This window comes from Notothenia rossii (genome assembly GCF_949606895.1).
Source record: "Notothenia rossii genome assembly, chromosome: 6".
Lineage (NCBI taxonomy): Eukaryota > Metazoa > Chordata > Actinopteri > Perciformes > Nototheniidae > Notothenia > Notothenia rossii.
This window is the reverse complement of record NC_136909.1, coordinates 17,918,516-17,939,562: the sequence shown is the minus strand read 5'-3', so window position 1 is coordinate 17,939,562 and position 21,047 is coordinate 17,918,516. Positions and strand designations below refer to the sequence as shown.

The following is a 21,047-nucleotide window of genomic DNA, read 5'->3' as shown; positions in this document are numbered from 1 at the left end:
AGAAGAGGACCCCAATTGCTGTCTATCAAGATGCCTGTCTGTAAAGACGCCTGCAGTAGCTCAATGTGTCCACCAGGTGGCTCATTGTATCACAGAAGGGACGCTCATGAGGACATACACCTTCAAGGTGAGACCATACATTTACAGATATTACAAATTAGCACGACAGCGCATCTTTAAATGCAATGACCTCAATTAAAATATGATTGTGAACGAGGTGAGGTATAATAACGTAATTTCTAGAACTGCAGTTTATTCTTTCATGTTTATTTCAGAATGGACATTTCCGACGATTCAACCATGTGGCTGGTTTGAAAGGCAACCAGTAGGAAAACAGTCCAGCTGCCCACACTGTGGCCACTGTGCTCAACCACAGACTGTAAAGGGTTCAACCACAGACTGTAAAGGGTTCAACCACAGACTGTCCAACCTGCTGTGCTCACTGACTGACTGACTGACTGACTGACTGACTGGTTGCTGCATGCGCGCCTGGGTCGCGCGCTACTGGTGGGCTGTGCGCTGTCACGCGCCGAAGGTGCCGTGAAATGAAGAAATCTCACTTGCGGAGGGGAAGAGCAGTATTTATAAGAGCTCGTATGGGAACATAGGGGAGATTGGACCATTAGACCACTCGACTGAAAATGGCCAGAAACACATCTCTCTATTTTAGAATTGTCGAGGGCAGGAACCTTCCGGCCAAAGACGTGTAAGTAATTTCTGAATGGCATGTGCTTCTGTGGTCAAGTCTTATCTCTCACAATATACAGCTTTAACATTGTCTAACAGAAACGTATCATTTTAATTGGACAAGAAAAAAAGTTCAACCTAGATCTAAATTGCCAGTTTCTGTTATATTGTCTGCTGTACATTTGATACGTTGAAGGAAGTAAAGACAAAGTAAAATGAAATTAAGCAAATTATCTCATGTTGTCATGATCTTTTTCTTGTCATTTTAAGCTCTGGAACCAGTGATCCATACTGCATTGTAAAAGTAGATAATGAAGTTGTGGCCAGGTGAGTTCTCTTTGATTATAAATAAAGATGTGCATGACAAATAAACTTTGATACAGAGCCACAGCTGGAGGAACTATATTACCTACAGTTTATGTGTTCATATTTGAATATCTTTCATCACAGTTGGGATATGTGCAGTTGTTAATTTTTGTCTGGTCTCGTGCTACTCTGAATATGTAAACCCGGGTGCAGTGTGTATGATCAGGGTGGTGGTGCCCACAGCGTTACTCCTCCATCACAGAGAACCTGATACTGGTGTGGCCTTTAAAACACCCGCAGGTAACCATGGAGAGGCTGCATCAATTATTGCAGGGAGCTCCTGTAAGCAAGGAGAATGCTGGGAGCTGGTTCAGAGGTGATCCTCAGTGTGAGCGCAAAAATACAGATGATTTAATCCTCCAAAGTAGAGAAAATGATTATTATTGCCTGTTTTATAGTACAGTAGAATATTTCTAACTGGTGCTATTTGCCTTTTTTTGTTATTTTTTTAAATGTTTGCTGTGTGCAAGACCATGGGATGAATTCATTACATTACATTATATTTCATTTAACTGACGCTTTTATCCAAAGCGACTTACAATAAGTGCATTCGACCAAGAAGATACAAACTTGAAGAAAACAGAATCATATAAGTACATCAGGTTTCATAGAGCTAAAACATTTCAAGTGCTACTCAACTGGCTTTAGATAAGCCAGTCCTTTGTTAGTATATAAGTGCTTTGTTAGTATGTAAGTGCTTAGTTATTATAAGTGCTTTGTTAGTATCTAAGTTAATTATTCTTTTTTAAAAAACATTTTGAATTGTATTGCTCGAAGTGGAGTCGAAAGAGATGAGTTTTCAGTCTGTGCCGGAAGCTGTGTAGGCTTTCTGCTGTCCTGATGTCAATGGAGAGCTCATTCCACCATTTTGGAGCCAGGATAGCAAACCCACGTGTTTTTGCTGATGGGAACTTGGGTCCCCCTCGCAGTGCGGGTGCAGCCAGTCGTTTGGCTGATGCAGAGCGGAGTGCACGTGCTGGGGTGTATGGTTTAACCATGTCCTGGATGTAGGAAGGGCCCGAACCATTCACAGCATGGTACGCAGTACCAGTGTCTTGAAGTGGATTTTAGCAGTTACTGGAAGCCAGTGAAGGGAGCGGAGGAGAGGTGTGGTGTGGGAGAATTTAGGAAGGTTGAAGACCAGACGAGCTGCTGCATTCTGGATGAGCTGCAGAGGTCGGATGGCACATGCAGGTAGACCAGCCAGGAGGGAGTTGCAGTAGTCTAGGCGTGAGATGACGAGAGCCTGAAACAACAGTCGGGGAAACAACAGAGGGGCCGATGTTGATTGTTAGGTCAAGAGTGGGACAATCAGTTCCCGGAAGAAAAAGCAGTTCATTCTTGTCAAGGTTGAGCTTGAGGTGGTGAGCAGACATCCACTGAGAGATGTCTGCTAGACAAGCAGAGATGCGTGCGACGACTTGGGTCTCTGGTCGCAGTTCCTCAGATACAGCAAGGAGAGCAGTTTCTGTGGAGTGACCTGCCTTGAAACCAGACTGGTGCGGATCCAGAAGGTTGTTCTGATGGAGATAACAGGAGAGTTGTTTAAAGACAGCGCGTTCAAGTGTTTTAGACAGGAACGTGAGGAGAGAGACAGGCCTTTAGTTTATAACATCAGACGGGTTGAGAGTGGCTCTCTTTAGGAGAGGGTTTACTCTTGGCTCCTTGAGACTGTTTGGAAAGTGACCAGAAGTTAGAGAAGTATCGAGATGGGTGAGAAATGGTAGAATATCAGGAGCAATAGTCTGAAAGAGGTTTGAGGGGATAGGGTCCAGAGGACAGGTGGTAGGGCGGGCAGAGGTAATGAGGGTAAGAAACTCACTTGGAGAGAGAGGGGTAAAGGAGGTTAGTGCGTGGGTGAACGGTGGGACTGGTGACCCAGTGGTGACTAATGGTGAGTCGGAATTCAGTGGCTATTGTTCCATCTGGTATGTTAGGGAGAACGGCACAATGATTCACTGCAGACACTCTCACTAATTATCTGGTACTTGTAGTGTTACTGGCCAACTGACTCCTCCAGTGTGATGTCCATGGCTGACGTAGCTGGGAAATTGTGGTGGGCAATAATGGGTTCACTTCACGCTTAGAGACAGAAAGGTTTATTATAAGGAAACTGTTCTTAGGAGTATTCTTTGAAATCTTTCGAAACTATTAACAATAAGATGTATGAATGGTACAATACTAAAGCGTTACCTTTTTGATCCCTTTCCTAAGTGTAATGAAACCTGTTTTACTAATTTGAAAAAAATAAAAAATAAAATCATAATCTTAAATGGTAACTTTTCAAACCTTCAGTAATGAACCTTTTTTGATACTTCGTGTTATGGACACATTTAAATTGAAATCAAACTGTATTAAAGTTTAACAGAGTCCTGCTTTGTCTTCATAGGAGAATCGTTGCTTTAAGAGCCCTTGTAAAAAAAAACATAAAGGGCTACCCAGAACGCTTACTGAATCCTACCTGGAGCCCATCAACAAAATATGAAGCTTGATGCAGGGAATCCTAACCTTTTTACTCTAAAATACCTCAAAGACGAGCAATGCCTGTTTGCACAAAGCATGTATCACTAAATTGTGAGCAGATCCAGCAGACTTTTTATGTTACTTATCATTAAGGGGCTTAAACAACTAAAACGACCTATTATATCATAAAAAATTGAAAATGTTGACCGATACATAAAAGGCAGACATGTTATTCATTTTTCTCCTTGCAGTTTTATCATCTTCAAATCCCAGTATTTTCTTTAACATATTACTTGAAAGCACAACTGTTTGTTCTCAGGTTACTTATGAAGTCGTAAACTAGGGCTTATGATGCTGCCACCATTTATTTTCTCCTGTATTTACTGCTTTCTATTTTTGCATACATTCATGTGATACTCTCTGCCTTAGGGTCTGGTTAACAAGCATGTGGAACCTCTCTTTTCAGGACCGCCACAGTGTGGAAGAACCTCAGTCCTTTCTGGGGGGAGGAGTACACGCTGCACCTCCCCATGGGCTTCCACTCGCTCTCCTTTCATGTCATGGACGAGGACACGATTGGGTAACACTGCCATCCAAAGCTTTATCAAAATGTTCCCATATTTAACTGTTACTCTTCAGTTTGCGAGGAGATTTATGATCCTCCAAGCCATGTCTGTTTGCTTAACTTGGCATGAATGAGCCAGCATTAACCTCATGTACAGTGTAATGTTTTGGGAAAAAAAATCCAAAGCTTTGCATAAACAAACATCATCAGGCAGATGGCCATCCAGATTGAGTGATTAAAGGTTGTTTTTTTCTCTTCTCCTCTTATGACTGTCAGTACTCTACCGTCTGTCCTCAAATTCACCTCATACAACTTTGATAGTATTTCCAATATCTTCTATCTGATAATCTCTTGTTTTCCCTGCAGCCACGATGATGTTATTGGAAAAATAACGTTGAGCAAAGAAGCCATTGGATCTCAAGCTAAAGGTATGACTTAACAGATCTGTATATGGAGGGGTGCATGACCCAAGCTCGTAGGTTATACGCACACGGCTTCACATGACCTGATCAGAGGTCAGAGTGATTGAGGAGACATTTTAAAACGGAGACTCTGGGAATCGGTGTCTCAGTGCTTTCTCACACATTTAATGTGATTTGCTTACATTTATATGAGAGTGGGGTTGTGTAAGCTCCCAGGCAATACAATCAGCATTCAAATTGATGCATAAAATATTTTAATGGCTCTCCAGGTGCTTGTCAACATGAACTCTGTTTTTTTTTTAAATTGTGAATTACAAGCCATCCTTTTGTGCAAAATCCTGCAGCGCTGTGAAATGAGGAAAACAACCAAAGCATTTCAAATGACTTCAAACACTTGAATGTGCTCTCTCACAGAGGCTCTTTCATTCAAGGAATTAGTCAGTGTTTACCTCAGCATGAACCCTAGCACTTTCTTAAAGACATACGGCATTTAAAATATGGTATGTCGAGATGTTGTTTGTTTTTGTATGAAATAGCTTGAAGTGTTTACCATGGTACGTGAGCTGCATACTGATGCGTCCTCCTGAGAGCCACCTGGCGCGGCCATGATTCACTCCTACACTGAGTCAGATACTCCCTCACAGCAATGCTCTCACTGTCCGGCTTTGACATTGTTCCATCCCGTATGTGAGATATTTCTGAAATAATAAAAAAGAACATGAAAGTGACAGGACCTACAAAACAATATCACATAATTTACAGACCATCAAGGACCGCAAAATACTCTTTAAAATGTAAGAATCTATATTCTTTTATGGTTTCCTTGTGCATTCAGTTCAGTTCAAGTCGTTCCCTCCATCAACACTCTTGAGTCTTTAAAATGCTCACTTTAGTATTGCATTATCAAAAGAAAGATACAAAAATCAGCCACACCAGGGGATTTGAAAGCATAGTAAAATGATGTTTGTCACTATTTTGACTTGGCTCTAAAGCAATGGTTGATCAATACATTTTTCAGAACAGAAAAAAACTATTATTTGTTAATAAAAATGTGCATTTTACATGTCCTTAAGACACTTATATCCAAAACGACTTGCATACACTTGCATCCTTAGTTTCTGTGTTTATGATGCTTTCTTCATGTTGTGGGAAGTGTTGTATTAATGAAATCATTCTCCTTGCTCAGGACTAGATTGCTGGCTGAACCTGACGAGGGTGGACCCTGATGAAGAAGTCCAGGGAGAGATCCATCTGAGTCTAGAGCTCCTGAAAGATACGGAGAAGATCAGCCTGCGATGTCAAGTCATTGAAGCCCGGTAACTGTAAAATACTACCACTGCCGTGATGAAAACAAGCGACAGGCTAAACATCAGAGTAGCATGCGTTTGACCAGAAGGAAAGACTCTGAGCAAGAACTAATGTAGTTTAATGTTGAATAAACTGGTCATCAGAAGTTACATTACTGGAGCTGAAACCTGTTAGTGTCATCGCTGCTTCTGTGCTGAAATCTTATCATGATCACCCCGCAGGCCTCCACACTCCCTTCCTGAGTCATACTGCCACTATCACACCCCTCACTGCCCCATCTGTGTGTCCCCGGCTACAATCTCCTCCTCTCAGGCCGGGCGCTAATGAACATGTCAATCAGAGCCCGACACTGTGTTAATCAAACATGCTCAGATGAATGTGAATAGTTTGAAGGAATAAGGTCAAGTGGGAAAGCTGTTTCTTTTTCACATGTCATCTGAGTGTATTGATCAGCTCTGTTGTAATTGGTCTGTTTTTTTCCGCAGAGACTTGGCTCCAAGAGACATTTCTGGAACCTCGGATCCATTTACAAGAGTTATTTTCAACAACCACAGTGCAGAGACCTCGGTGAGTTCTACATGTTTGTGTGTTTCTAATGTATTGGTTTTAATGGAGCCACATTATCTGCTATTGTAATTGATGGTTATTTGATTGTCATTGCCATTTGATTTCAAACTGGTATTCACATGTAAGGTTGAAAGGTTCTCTAACACCACAACCTGATGGGATTTAGATTATCAAGAAGACCCGTTTCCCTCACTGGGGTGAGACCCTGGAGCTGGAGTTGGATCCGGAGGAGCTGAGGGAGGAGGGGACGGTCACTGTGGAGGTCTGGGACTGGGACATGGTGGGCAGGAATGACTTCCTAGGAAAGGTGAGACTGCTGTTATTATCATAGTATTGCATATTCATAGATTTTATATTATGATAACTTCATCGTCTTTCCCATATTATTTTATCCTTGTTTTTCCCTTCTTTCTCCAGGTGGAAATCCCTTTTGCTTGTTTGCACAAAACACCTCCATTAGAGGGCTGGTTTCGATTGCTTCCCTTGGGAAACAATGAGGTTGATACTGGGTGAGAAATATGGGTGTGTTCGTTTGTCCAATGTGGTTTACATTTTATGTTTGTATAACTGAGACAAGCTTTTGGAATTTTTTAACACTCGAACTGAGCAACAACTAATACGTTTTTTGAAATGCACTCAAGGAAAGTGTTGGTTCCCCCTCTGTGCTTTCTTTCATGCATTTTAAATGAGCTTTCACAGGTGTACAGCCAGGACTCTGACAGCATTTGTCCTTTGAGATAATTTTAGAACAAAGAAAGCTGAGTGAACTACCAAACTGTCAGAGAGGTTCATTTGAAAATGACTCAGAGTTAGAGGGTTTTTATTGAGTGGAGAACACTGCTGAGTGGAAGATGGATATAGATTTACTTTCACAGCAGTTAAATAAGTAATGTGAATGCAAGAGCTATTCCCTGGCATTATCTGTTAAAGCTATGCCTTTTTAAAAGCTTTCTTTAACTCCTTAATATTGTTTCTTACAATGTGATTCCTCCATCGGTGACACTGTTAAAAGATGTACCAGACATCAGACATTTACCACACCCTCAGTATCGCTATTAACTATTTATTTTCTTATATCAGTGCTTTAACCTACAATAATAACTACAATTAGAAAGGAATTATATGAAATTATACTCAAATCTGTGGTTTTCACCGCTCATATCACATAGCACATTCTTTTTGAGAATATATTTAGCTGACTTCATAATAAGATCAGCGCGTGCAGGAAATATCTTTTTTTAATTCTGTGGTATCTATGCTCTGTTGCCAGTGGCAAGCTGGGAGCGCTGCGTCTGAAGGTGCGTCTGGTGGAGGATCGGATCCTTCCATCTGTGTACTACCAGCCCCTGATTGACCTTCTGGTGGAGTCAGTCATCTCCCCTACAGAGGTCAACGTCGCCATGTTTCTACAAATATCTCTTACCGTTTATTATTGTAACTACCCACTGCTAGTTCCCTTACTTTTATAAGGCTGCTCCTTACACTTATTTGGTTTTCTATCGTGTGTGCTTGGCTCTATTATTGAATATGTTAGCATACTTATGTTTGCCTTTTTATCTGCACTGTCCATTTGCTGCTGCTGTAACATTTATTCTGATATGCATTTTACTCCACCTAAATCAGTGTTGGCTTTCAGACTCTTGGTTGATGTCAGTAGTATCGTGACCTGAGTCCTCTCTCTCCAGGTGGAGGACAGCAGCGCTCTGACCATGCTGGAGGAGGTGAACACGGTGGAAAGCCGTCAGGATGTGGCGATGACTCTGGTGAAGATCTACCTGGGCCAGGGCCTGGTGGTGCCATTCCTGGATTACCTCAACACCCGGGAGGTCAACAACACCAGTAAGATTAAAGGCACAACATCAGAACTATTGAAAATGTTAGGTTATTGACGGTCAGAACGAAGGATTTTGTAATATAAACTAATGCTACACATGTGAATATTATGTAAATAAACAACAGGTAGCTGTTGAACTACTTCGGTTTCTTTCTGTTCTTGCTTTGCATTCCTACCCCAACGCACCACAAAGAAATGTGTAATTAATTTGCCAAATAAGAGAGAAAATGCACACAAATCAAAGTTAAAGATGGATTTAACCACAATACATAATATATATTTTTTTACTTTTTATAGATATCGCGACACTATGGTTATCTTTTGGCCACGATTGTTGTGTAGTTAAAGTCTGGTATTGTGACTGCACTTATCAGAGCCGTATATAGTAGATTTAATTGAAAGATTTGTAAATTGAAATACTCCCAAAAGAATCATGCAAAAGCTCCACTTAAAATGTTGTGTTTACCAGAGATATGTACTTTTTAAAAATAATTAATTCAGTGTGAAGAAAGCATAAAACATTTCTTAATCTTAGTCGACTAAGACCAAAACGACCAATTAGACGACTATTCAGAGGTGGCAGCTCTAATGGCTCCAGTGTGTAAACAGTAAAGTACTCTTATCACAAAGATGAAACATTTGTAATGCCTGCAAATATTTGTTCAAATCCTTTCTCATGTCAGAAAAAGGATTAGATAATACCCAGTGTGCGTAAGAAGTTTATCTCTATTAGCCAGTATTTGTCTTTGGCAGAGTTATTGCTGCGCTCTCCAGCAACCTTCTGAGGGCTGCTTCTATTTAAACTCTGAATTGACATTAAGGTCTCAGAACATTCATGTTGTGTGTGTGGGCAGGTCATGTCTACCAGCACTGTATTTACTACCCTGAAGCCAATTATTTACCCACCCTACAGTCTTTTCATGGCTTCTCTGTGTGGTCTGTATTAGTCATGTTTTTGCCTCCGCACCAAATTCCTGTCGCTAATTCTCACATATTTGTTCTCCAGTCTTTGGGGTTCTGCTTAGTTTGTGTAGTTTGAGGTAATAAGCATATTGCCCATGTTTCCATAGCAACTCCACATGATCCGGTTGGTAACTGCTTGATCAGGAATAGATGGCACACGCAGCCAGACATTAAAGTTTGGCTCTGGGGTAAAGAAAAATAATGCTCAAAAAGCTCTTTATTTTTCTCATACTAACTGTGCTGCAGAACAGTCTGCTCTGATTGGTTAGATGTCCCGCCCCTTAAACAAAAAACCTATACAACACACTACAGGAAAGGGAAAACCCCCCTAAGCATAATAAGGCCTCTTGAAAGGATATAAGTGGGCTCTCTGTTTCTAAACTAGATCAATTCCTGGTAATGTACACAAAGAAAAGAAAGCATGAACATGCCTCATTAAAAGCCTGATAGCGAATTGATCCACGTAATGTATTTATAGTTTTTAGTGAATTAAATGAAGCACTGCTAGTGATTTCAATCAAGCATGATTATGTCCCTAATGAGTATCTCCGTGAAAGCTTACAAGTTGCTTCATTGCACTCACTAGGAGCTATAAATACAGTGGTGGGATCCTTCTTTCTGTTTCTAAATATACATCAAGCATTAGGCTATTAGACAGCCAACAAAAGAGAGAATTAAGGATCATGTATTGACAGTCTGCAACAAAGGCTTACACAAAGCAATGTTGTTGTTGTAATCTAGTCAAGTTATGCTACCCAGAACAAAACAATAGTACTAATGGCAGTGCACTGATTTAATTTGCATAAAAATGAATGTAGTAGCAGCAACAAAAACAATGGTTAATTGTTTTTTTATTATCTCTTTTTCTGTTTGGTTCTTTTAGGTGATCCAAACACTTTATTTCGCTCCAACTCACTTTCCTCCAAAGCCATGGAACAGTTCATGAAGGTGTGTATCTCTCATCAAATTGTTTTAACATATCACTTTTTTATACTCTATTTAATTCAGGACCTTTACGTGATTGATTTATTCTGTCTCTTATGTGAGTGCAATCATAATCTGGCTGTTAATTATTTCTAACCTTTTAATACATCTTTGCTATTTCCTTCCTCAACATTCCCTATCCCTTAACATGCACACTGAGTAGTTACATCTCTAATGGTCCCCTTGCTGCATCACACTGTACTTTGTTTACTCTTTGTACGATGCACCTTTACACATATGGAAGCACAGATGCAGATGAGATGTTACTCGACATGTGGTGTGTTTCTGCTGTCAGGCTGTTGGCATGCTGTATCTGCACGAGGTGCTGAAGCCCATCATCAACCGCATCTTTGACGAGAAGAAGTACATTGAGCTGGACCCATGTAAGATCGACCTGAACCGCACGAGGTAAGAAAGACCTAAACATACTCCAGATCTGCTTCACATGGGATTGTTTTAAACACATGCGCGTAGTTTACAATCTATGTGTTAAAATGATCAAATAGAAAAGCTGCCACAGGAGACTGCCCACTACTTTACACTTCTCCCCAGGGAGGAAGACATCAATGTGAGAAATTGGAAAAGAGAGGAATGTAAAAAGGGGGGGAAGGCTGTTGCTTGGCAACTGCTTCGAGCCCCCTGAGATGTCTATCTCCGACATGGAGGGAGATCGAGGTTCTAATGTGCTCCTTGTCTGCAGCGGACCTGCCTGCTATCACCTTGTTTGTTTTTTCCACTCCATGTTTATATATCTCCCCGTACATATTCAATTCAGCGCTATATACAGCAAGCTCTCACTATAATGACATCATAAGGAACAGAGGCGATAACAGTTATAGGCATTGTTATCTAGCCATAGCTATACACACTACAGGGTGTTTGGATTGATCCTACTCTATCATTTTGTGACACAGGATTTCAGTCATTTACACTATCTTTCTTTCTCCCTGAAGACGGATCTCATTTAAGGGTGCAGTGTCAGAGGCAGAGGTGCGGGACAGCAGCGTGGAGATGCTTCAGAGCTACTTAACCAGCATCATTGAATCAATCGTGGGCTCAGTCGATCAGTGTCCTCCTGTGATGAGAGTGGCCTTCAAACAGCTACACAAGAGAGTGGAGGAGCAATTTGCTGAACCTGAGAACGAGGTCAGTTTGGAGCAAAACAAAACAAAAACAAAAACAGCTGTTGGTATTTTAATGTATCTGCATTGTTGATGTATTTGCCATCTAAACATTTAAAGGGGCCCTATAGAGTGCCACAGTGACACGTCCTAAAACCCGGAAGTAAGGGTACTTTTTATAATCTTTTAATCATAAATCTAATCGATAGATTTATGATCGATAAATTTATGATCGATACATTTATGATTAGAAAATTATAAAAGTAGGGTAGATATGTGGAGATTATCCGGCTGAACAAAGCGTGATCTGTCTCTTCAATTTGTGTCAACCTCAGACCTTATTTCCAGCTATTTTCTAAAATCCTATGGAGAAATTGCATTGCTTTTTGTCGATGGAACCGGATGGAGTTTACTTCCGGGATTTAGGACGCGTCACTGTGGCACTCTATTAAGCTCATATTCAGGTTTTGTTATTGTGCCCCTAATGGGACATGTTTACATTAAATGTTCAAAAAGGGTCTTTATTTTTCTCATCCTGCCTGTGCCGCAGCACCCCTTCTCACCCTCTGTCTGAAACCAGAGCCCAGTCTGCTCTGATTGGTTAGATCTCTTGTGATTGGTCAATCGCTTAGAGATGTCCCGCCCCTTAGCACGTACAATTTGTTGGAGCGCTACACAATAGAAGCGAGAGTGTTACATAGTGATGTCACTTTATGCACAAATATCTATATAACACAGGGCCGTAACAGGGCCTCTTTAAATGACTATTTCATGTTTTGTTTTCAGACACAGCTGTTAACTTTATTTTCTAACAGGATGTGAAGTATCTGGCCATCAGTGGGTTCTTTTTCCTGCGATTTTTTGCCCCTGCAATCCTCACACCTAAACTGTTCCAGCTGAGGGATCAGCACGCTGATACGCGTACAAGCAGAACGCTGCTACTGCTGGCCAAGGTACGATTCACAACGCAGACATACGCACTGACATGGCTATGAATCATTTATTCCAAACTTCGCACTTAATCACTGAAAAAAACAAGTCGTAAAGTGGTGGATGCACTGGAAGCGAGGCCACATGCTGTAAGCGAACAGTGAGGGATTTAGATTTGCAAGTGTTAAACAAATAAATATGAAGCAGGAATGCAAAGATGTTTGTACTGTGCACGCAGTCAGCATGGCAAAAACAGGAGATAAAGCGCTGAACTACTGTTTATCTTGTGAGCTAATTACATCACGCAGTTATTCGTCAGTTACTTTTAGTTTAATATAAAAACTGTACTTCCTGGAGATTGAATTGGTGAACTAGGAACATATAGAGGCAAGAATGCTCTAAAAATACCCTGTTTTCTATTCCTATAACATTGTTCTAGTATCCCAGAGGATGCAATTGATTTTTCACAGAATTAGATTTGTGACAACTCAATATAAAACACAGCACATCTTACAGTGGATTGCTTCATTACTACACTAAGTGTGCGGCGTGTTTCAGTGTCGTTGAGTGACAGAAAACGTTGAACAATAGCTTCTCACATTATGCCCCACTCTAAAATCCCGTTTCATGTTGAAATAGATCAAATTACAAAAAAAATGTATTTCCTTGTTCCTTTTCCACAATTGTCGCTAACATAATTTATTGAAAATCGCTGCGTCACCATGGTCACATATTAGAAGGAAAGTGAAACCTTTTCTCACATGTGTGGGTTCTGTGGTTGCTGTCCATGGTGCTGAAGTGCTGTTGCCATGGGTCCTCTACAGTAAAAAGGGAACAGGCTATTTTTACCACTGTGTGTGCTACAACCAGTCTGCGGTTCAAAGCCCAGCATCAGAGAGGAACCTCCTCCTCGCCCGGGGCCAGGTGTGGGCCGGACAAAGGGCCTCACAGCATGCTTGGCCCCCAGGCACCCTTTTGATCTCCCACTTTGAGAAATGCAGTCACTCATACTGAGTTCTGACGGTTAGAACGGATTTGATGTGCTGAAGATGCGAGTGTTGACTGTGTCTCTGTGGTCGCCAGGCATTGCAAAGTGTCGGGAATTTGGGCCTTCAGCTGGGTCACGGAAAGGAGCAGTGGATGGCGCCTCTACATCCCATAATCCTCCGCAGTGTGGCCTCCGTCAAAGACTTCCTCGACAAGTTGATCGACATAGATCATGACATCGGTAAGGCTGACGATAGTGAACACAACACTAAACCTAAAAGGAAAGCATGTCATGCTGTTGGGCTGATCAGCCGCAGGCCAGCTGCTAGCGTAGCCGCTCACAGCTGATATTAAGATTAAGAAAAACAAAACTGTAGTGGTGAAATATTCATAACTAGCTGGAAGACAAGAGATGACATGGTTAGTGAGCTGGCAGGGAGCTGGAGGGAGACGCCGGCAGGTGTTTGTACACGCCACACTGGTTACCCGACATGTCTGGGCGGCTTTCTTCTGTCAGTCAAGCTGTTGTTGTGAAACTTCTCCCCCCTCTGATGTATCGTGTTTCAGCCGCCTCCGGCACATCACACCCACTCTTTTCTCTTAAAGGCCAGTTTGACATTTAATGCTCTTCAGGTGGATTTGTTGGACAGAAGTGGACGCTTGTCACGCCTCTTTGAAGCCCTCTTTCATGTGGCGATGAAGGAGCAGGAGGCGACTTCAGAACAAAATGAAGTCTTGTACTGTATGAAACAGGCTCTGTTTGTTTATTGACGCAGCACCACCTTGTGTGGATGAACATGCCATTACATTGCAAAGTGTTCCTCTGCATTTATAACACTGTTTACTTGATCCCACAGTGTCTGAGGTGCCACAGAGGGCTGTATTCATGCCCTCGGTCACAGTTAAAGAGGGGTTCCTCCACAAACACAAGGCAGAGGGACCTCAACTGCTTTCCCGCTTTGCTTATAAGAAACGCTACTTCTGGTTAACCAGTGAGACGCTGTCCTACGCCAAGACGCCTGAGTGGCAGGTAGGTACTAAGCTAGTATAACATTATATTGTGTTTCTATATGTTTGTATAAACTTCATTAGATATTTTGGCAAACAGCCACAGCAAAAAGTATTTAAAATCATTTGGCTAAGTAGTGTTCTTAAATGTGTCTACTTCTGTTACACCTGGATCAAAACACAAGTGAAGTCTGCCTAATGAATGCCTATTTATTCTTCTTGTCCGAGACATAAGCTGAACAAATATAAAGTCAACTTTGAGTTAAAGTCATGTGAAAGTGGCCCATCCATTATTAGAGACTGATATGCACTCTGATGATGTATTAGTCCCTGTGTCTTCCCTTTTTGAAGGATGTTTATCAACAAGGCTAATAGAAAAAGAGGAAACATCCCCGGGTTGCTTTATTGTATTTGTGTTCATCTCTTTGTGAGAACATCATTAGTGTTATTACCATGTGGGGCCTAACCTTGTGATAATGATCTCCTCTTATTCACCAGCCAGAGAGGGAGCAGGCTCTCTCTAGCCCAGTAAAAAGCTCTCTCTTTGAGCCAGTCTCGGCTTTGTGTGACCAGAATAAAGGCGAGGGGTAATTGAAGGCTGTGGATATTCATGCTAACATTGCAAATCAGATTGAGGACAATGTCCTGGCCCCTTTCCTCAACGTTGGAGCACTCCAGTCTAAGTGAAACAAGCTCCCATTGGAAGTGGCTGATTTACACTTTAAAGTGGCCTTCCCTGCGACGCTCATCTCATCTTCCTCCTCGTATCACTCTGTTTCCCTTAGTGTAATGTGTGCAAAAGATCCCCTTTATTAGACACTGCCCTTTGATCAAATGTCACTTTTATTTCACGTGTACACCACAAGGCGAAAGCAAGATCCATCCATACCCTGCTGCATACTTACGTTAATTGGTGTGGTGGTTTGTTGCTGAATTGTTGCAGGTGCGCTCTTCAATCCCCATTCAGTGCGTGTGTGCCGTGGAGAGGGTGGATGAAAATGCCTTTCAGCAGCAGAATGTAATGCAGGTCATCACCCAGGACAACGAGGGACAGCTTCACACCATGTACATCCAGAGCAAGGTGTATTGGTACTGACACAAGTCAGACGCCAACAAAGTTCTTGACCATTCTCAGTTGTTTGTGAAAATGTTTAAAAAATAAAGAAAAGATTTGGCACAGATTTAAAGGGGCCCAATTATGCTTCGTATTTTGTGCCTCTTCTGTGACAAAAAAGTTTTCTCTTTTCGACCTCTGCCTGAAACCAGAGCCCAATCTGCTCTGATTCGTTAAATGGCCGGCCCTGTTGTGATGTGTTGGAGCACTAGCCAATAAAAGCGCAAGTGTCATTTGACTCCTTTGATTACTTCTGTAACATAGTGACATCACTATTTCACAGACGCAATCAAAGGAGTCCAATGGAGGCATTTCAGGCAGGAGTGTGTTGGAGAGAAACTCCCTCTGGTGTGAACTTTGGGATTTTAACCTTTGCAGACCATTTACATGCACACAAACCTAAATAACACACTACAGGAAAGGGGAATCCCTAGAAAGCATAATAGGGCCTTTTGAAATAATTGTGTTTTTACACTACTTTGTTAACATGTGGCTGTGTCACAGTAACCCTTCAGATCAAATACAATGTTGCTAATAATGTATTTTCTGTAAAAAATTGAATAATCTTGCTCTTTAATTTCTAGTTTAAGGTATAATCATGAACATCTATTTATTGACACTTTACTGTAGTTGTTTAAGGATTATAAGTTAATTACTTTTGGATAGCCACCTTTTCCTGCTTTGATTTCAGTATGACTTTAATAGACCACCAAGTTAATGCTATATTTGTGTCTGTGTAGAATGTGAATGAGCTGAACCAGTGGCTGTCGGCCATCAGGAAGGTCAGCATCTACAACGAGCGCATGCTGCCCTCCTTCCACCCGGGGGCTCATCGCAGCGGCAAGTGGACCTGCTGCCTGCAGGCGGACCGCGCTGGTAATCCTGCTTTCATTACTTCTTAAAGCCGCACACACTTTTTAATCCTTACTGTAGGATTTAGGATGTAGTGTAACTATCTAACCCATTTATGAATAATACCCAAGATGCCCCCAAAAGGATTTTCAGGAATTAACATCATCTCAGTGCAGCCCATCAATATGCACCAAGGAGCTTCACACATGATTCCTGTTTTGCATCTGGTTTCAGAGTCCAATGAGCTCCTGGTGATCTAGTTTTAATGAGTAAACCCTCAATTTGTAGCTGCCATGTTTTTGACAAAGGCTATTAACATTAAAAATGTACAAACTTGTTGTACTGTGACACATGGGATGTCAATCTTTTGGTATCTCGATTTTGATTCTTCGGGACATTCGATTCAAATACAATTCTCTATTCATCTAAACTTGCCAATTTCAAAATCAAGATAAAACAAAAATGATGCTTAAAAAAAAGTATACATTGACTTGCTTTGTAGGATCAGTGTCCATAGCAAGCAATATGACTATAAATAATAATAATAATAATAATAATAATAATAATAATAATAATAATAATATAAATGATGTACTAAGGGGAGTTCATATGTAGTGCATCACTGTTGAATAAAATGCTGGCTCTCAGTTACAGGCTGCAGTAAAACCCACTCCGCTGTGACTCTGGGGGACTGGAGTGACCCTCTGGATCCAGACGTAGAGACGCAGACCATATACAAGCAGCTGCTGCAGGGCAGAGACAAACTCAGGTCGGTGCAGAAAACGCTCTGGAAACATCCTTAGCCTGGGTGCACTTCTCTTACTGTACACTAGAGGTCAATGTTGCACAAGAGTGCCCTGCTGCTGCTTAACAAAACATTCAAATGCATTACTGTAACTCAGTGGTTCTCAAACTTTTTCTTTGGAGAAAAAAAAAGTCGGGCCCCCCCCAACACAAATAGTCAGGCTCAGTGGCGGCGCCAGAGATTTATTTTGGGGGTGCTGTGGGGTAGCTTGACGTTTCATAGAGGGTGCTCAAAAATGTACGGTTTCCCATTAATGTACCAGGTGCTACAGTTGAATTTTCTACTGCAACACTCCCCACGCAAATACACAACGTACCCGCAACTGTTAGCATGAAGGCTCGATAATCAGCTCACGGCATATAGGTGTAAGCAGGGGTAAAGTGCTATTTTTATAGGTGGTGTGTGGACCTCACATAGGGGGTCCGGGGTTAAGCTCCCCAGGGAAGATTTATTTTTAAATATTGAAGTTAAAAGCATCAATCTGGTGAACTTTGAGAGCAAAATGAAGTGATCTATGGATACATCTCTCAACACCCATTTGAAACAGAACTGTAAACAGATTTACTTTTTCTTTATGGATATTTTACAAATCACTCCCTTTTAAACTTTATTCTTGTTTTACTGTCATATAGTATTTCATACCTGTTTTTCATTTATTCTCTTATTTTTTTATAACTATAATGATCATATAATCGTGTGCCTCGGAAATAATTGTTTACATTAATGGTGACCAAAACGTTTGAGACCCACTGAGATAACACTGAGAGAGTCCTTTACTTCACTGAGCATCTCAGTCTCTCAGGAGAGGACTCTCCTCCACTTTGTTGTTGAAAAAACTCCTTATATCCGTTAGCGTAGCTCGCTAGCACCAGAAGTTAACAACAACGATCTCCGGTACCAGTGCTCTCTCTCTCTCTCGCTCGCGCACACACACACAAAATGGCTCATTCCACACACACACAGAGCCGAGCTTTAATGAAACACTTGAGAGCCAGACGTAATAGTACTGTATCATATTATTTTAGAATCAATACTTTTTCAAAATATGATTTTTTTTTTTTTTTTTAATAAACATTTTGAGAACCACTGCTGTAACTCTATGAAAACACTAGTCAGCTCCAGCTTATATCATCTTTGGTGAATTCTGCAGGAAAAAACATTTGGAGATGCCAGACTCTCATCAGACGTCCAGCAGTAAAGAAAACATCAGCCCTGACATTCACCCAGGTGAGGCTGCATCAAAACCTTACATTATTCTGCCGTGGTGAAAGGATTTTTATAAATGTCTATGTCCTTGTGTTATCATCATGAGCATCATACCCTCTCTGCCTCACAGATGGTGCAGAGTGCAACGTGCAGCTGATGAAGCCAGGTCAGAGCGCCGCTGCTCGGCTGTTGGCGGTGATAGACGACCTAGAGCAGGCTCACGCCACCTTCCAGCGCAGAGAGACAGAGGACAGCACCAGTGTCATTCTGAATCCCTAGACTCAACAAACACTGGGATCCACTACTAATCTTTGAAATGGGGGGGGGGGCAGCAAGCATCCTGTAAAAATACCTGTGAACATAAAATATTCCCCCTTGTTTGTCAGGGAGTACAAGTGGCCAGAGGCTGCAATCTCTTCCAGATTTGTAGTACTTGTCCTGCAGAAAAAATTCAGCCACTTTGAATCTTTTTAGTTTTCTGAGTGCCACCAACTATAACAGCGCCGGGGAGAGATTATGATACTTGACAATAGAGGGGAGGGGGGATTTTGAGCATGATCTGATTATTTTTCATGTAGATAACAAGCAATCTCTTGCATGGCCTGCCTGCATCCACTTGTTGTGAAATGTGAAAAGAAGCTTTTATATTTTGAGATACTGTACAGGACCTCAGTCAGGGTCGCACATTTTTATGCAAAAAGCTTGTTGTTTTGTTATCTACAGTACCTGAATGTAATGTGTTTTGATATTGCTTTTATCAACGTTTTGTATTATATTGAGGCAATTTCTCACTTCAATGGCAGTGACATTTATCTAATCCCACCTTGAGTATATGAAATGCCGGCGCACATTACACTGCCTGTACAAAATAATATTATTTCAATCGTTGCTGTGGTCCCTTTACACAAAACAATGTGCTTCTGTTTGGTGCTATGGTCAGATTTACATTGCATATTTAAAATGTCCATACCTTGATGTAGCCATTCCTGATGTCACAGGGGTATTATCTACAATATAATGTCCATACATATGACTGAGACGAAAGAAATAACAATTAAGTGAGATGATACCATTTGATAAGTTTACATTTCTTGAGATGTTGGCGCCACTATAAATGGCTCACATCGGTCAGGATTCGCTGAGATGCCAAATTTGTAAAATAATAATATTTGAACTACTCAAATAACGTAATTGTCTTAGGATATCTGTGAGTTGTAAAGCCATTTCCCGTAGAGGGACAGAGGTCTGTGAGTATAATGAAGATCATATCTGTGATCTACCAGAGAGTCATAAACAGGCCACCCTGCCCCTGGAGCTGTTTACATTATATTCTGGTAGTCTAGCTACTGTAGTGTCTGTCTTTCTTTTATAGGAGGGACAGTGCAATATTTACTTGTGGAGTAAACATTAAATGTGACATGTTAGTACTCATGCCAGACATGACAATCAATATTCTTTATCTAGACTAAACCAGAGGAACATCAGATGTCGCTTGTGAACTTGGTATTCCCTGAATGAGGGCTTTTATTCTGAAAAACATTACTGGTTGTACTTTATTTTTGTAAATGATGGTTTGTTCCAAGTGGATTGTTACTGTGAATTAAACACAACTGTATTATTAAGTAAACTATTATTTCAGCTAATACGTCTAGTGTCTAATTTGTACCCCAGAAAACTAAAAGGTTTACTTGAAGTTGGGTTAAAATTAAGGGCAGAAAATGTTCATTTTAAAAGAAAACTTATTTTTGTAATTTTCAGGTTCATACTGTATTTATATTTTCTATGCCTATACACTGTGACATATTTACATGCTTTAGTGTTCAAAACATTTCTCATACCGCCTGTACCGCAGCAGCTCTTTTCACCCTCTGTCTGAAACCAGAGCCCAGTCTGCTATGATTGGTTAAGGAGAGAAACTATGGGATTTTAGCCTTTGCAGACCATTTACATGCACACAAACATATATAACACACTACAGGAAAGGGAAAACCCTCAAAAGCATAATGAGGCCTCTTTTATTATCTAATGTTTTGTCTTATGTTCATGTCTAACTGCAAGCCTCAACTTTTTTTTTACGATACTATGGTCCCAGGGCTGCTTCACAGTATCATAGCCACTACACAGCCCCTTTTAAATTAAATATTCAATCAAGCCTTCCCACCCACAGACTCACAATCCAACAGGACTCAGAATCTAATTTTAAATGATGCCACACAAACAGTAGCCTCATCCCAATACCCCTCCTCGACTCCTCCTTTCCCTCACTCGCGTCCCTTCCTTGCGTCTTAGCTCCGCCTCCGTAAGATGCGAGCGAGAGACACGAGGAGGTGACGCGAGGACAGAGGAGTCCTCAGGTATTAATTGGGAGGTCCTCGTTCACTAACGTCACTTTTAAACGACGTCTGTTAATGATGACATGTGCACAGCCGTATCCCCTCTCATCGGGCTTAACTGAATAAACCCTTAGAACCGGCCCATTTGTTGTTAAATATTTATTTAAATTAATGAATCTTTCTGTTGTTAGTCAAGGAATTCAATGTATGATGGTTGGTCCTGCCTTTGTGTTCCGTTTTGGTGTAAAATGTAGCCTACATTTAAATAAAACTATAATTATAGTAATGTGAAAGCCTTTTAGAAATGAATTGCACATAATAATTCCCACGGAGCTGTGAGCACTTATACATTTATGTGACGCTTTTCCACTCATCTTCCAGTTGTCGGTTTTCCTCTGTTGAAATCGACCAGCTGTGAAGGTGGGGGCGGGGCTTTTATTCGCGAGTAGTGAAAACACTTCCGCGTAGTCTGCTCGCGTGTATCCTCCCTTTCGTCTCCTCCCGCACGGTTATGGCTAGAAAGGATCCGTCT

General features: G+C 41.2%; 1 protein-coding gene across 2 annotated transcripts; it reads left to right on the top strand.

The window, feature by feature from the left end:
- The first annotated feature begins 1 nt into the window (after position 1).
- Positions 2–19,817, top strand: rasal1 (RAS protein activator like 1). Of its 2 annotated transcripts, XM_079690180.1 has the most exons (22): positions 2–127; positions 276–706; positions 958–1,014; positions 3,983–4,096; positions 4,448–4,509; positions 5,690–5,819; positions 6,297–6,378; positions 6,545–6,685; positions 6,796–6,887; positions 7,649–7,766; positions 8,064–8,217; positions 10,059–10,123; positions 10,455–10,567; positions 11,113–11,305; positions 12,096–12,233; positions 13,294–13,438; positions 14,055–14,227; positions 15,149–15,286; positions 16,060–16,195; positions 16,820–16,940; positions 18,127–18,203; positions 18,313–19,817. In XM_079690180.1, the coding sequence occupies exons 2-22, from the start codon at positions 642–644 to the stop codon at positions 18,459–18,461; spliced, it is 2,463 nt and encodes an 820-aa protein (XP_079546306.1). In that variant the 5' UTR covers positions 2–127; positions 276–641; the 3' UTR covers positions 18,462–19,817. The 2 variants fall into 2 exon arrangements, with proteins under 2 accessions (XP_079546306.1, XP_079546307.1); XM_079690181.1 differs by lacking the exons at positions 16,820–16,940; positions 18,127–18,203; positions 18,313–19,817 and having other exon boundaries at positions 15,149–15,270.
- The last annotated feature ends 1,230 nt before the right edge of the window (positions 19,818–21,047 follow it).

Coding starts and splice junctions, on each gene's coding strand:
- rasal1 (XM_079690180.1), top strand. CDS start 642: ATGGCCAGAAACACATCTCTCTATTTTAGAATTGTCGAGGGCAGGAAC. Junction 1,015..3,982: donor GATAATGAAGTTGTGGCCAG/GTGAGTTCTCTT, acceptor CTCTCTTTTCAG/GACCGCCACAGTGTGGAAGA. Junction 13,439..14,054: donor CGACATAGATCATGACATCG/GTAAGGCTGACG, acceptor TTGATCCCACAG/TGTCTGAGGTGCCACAGAGG.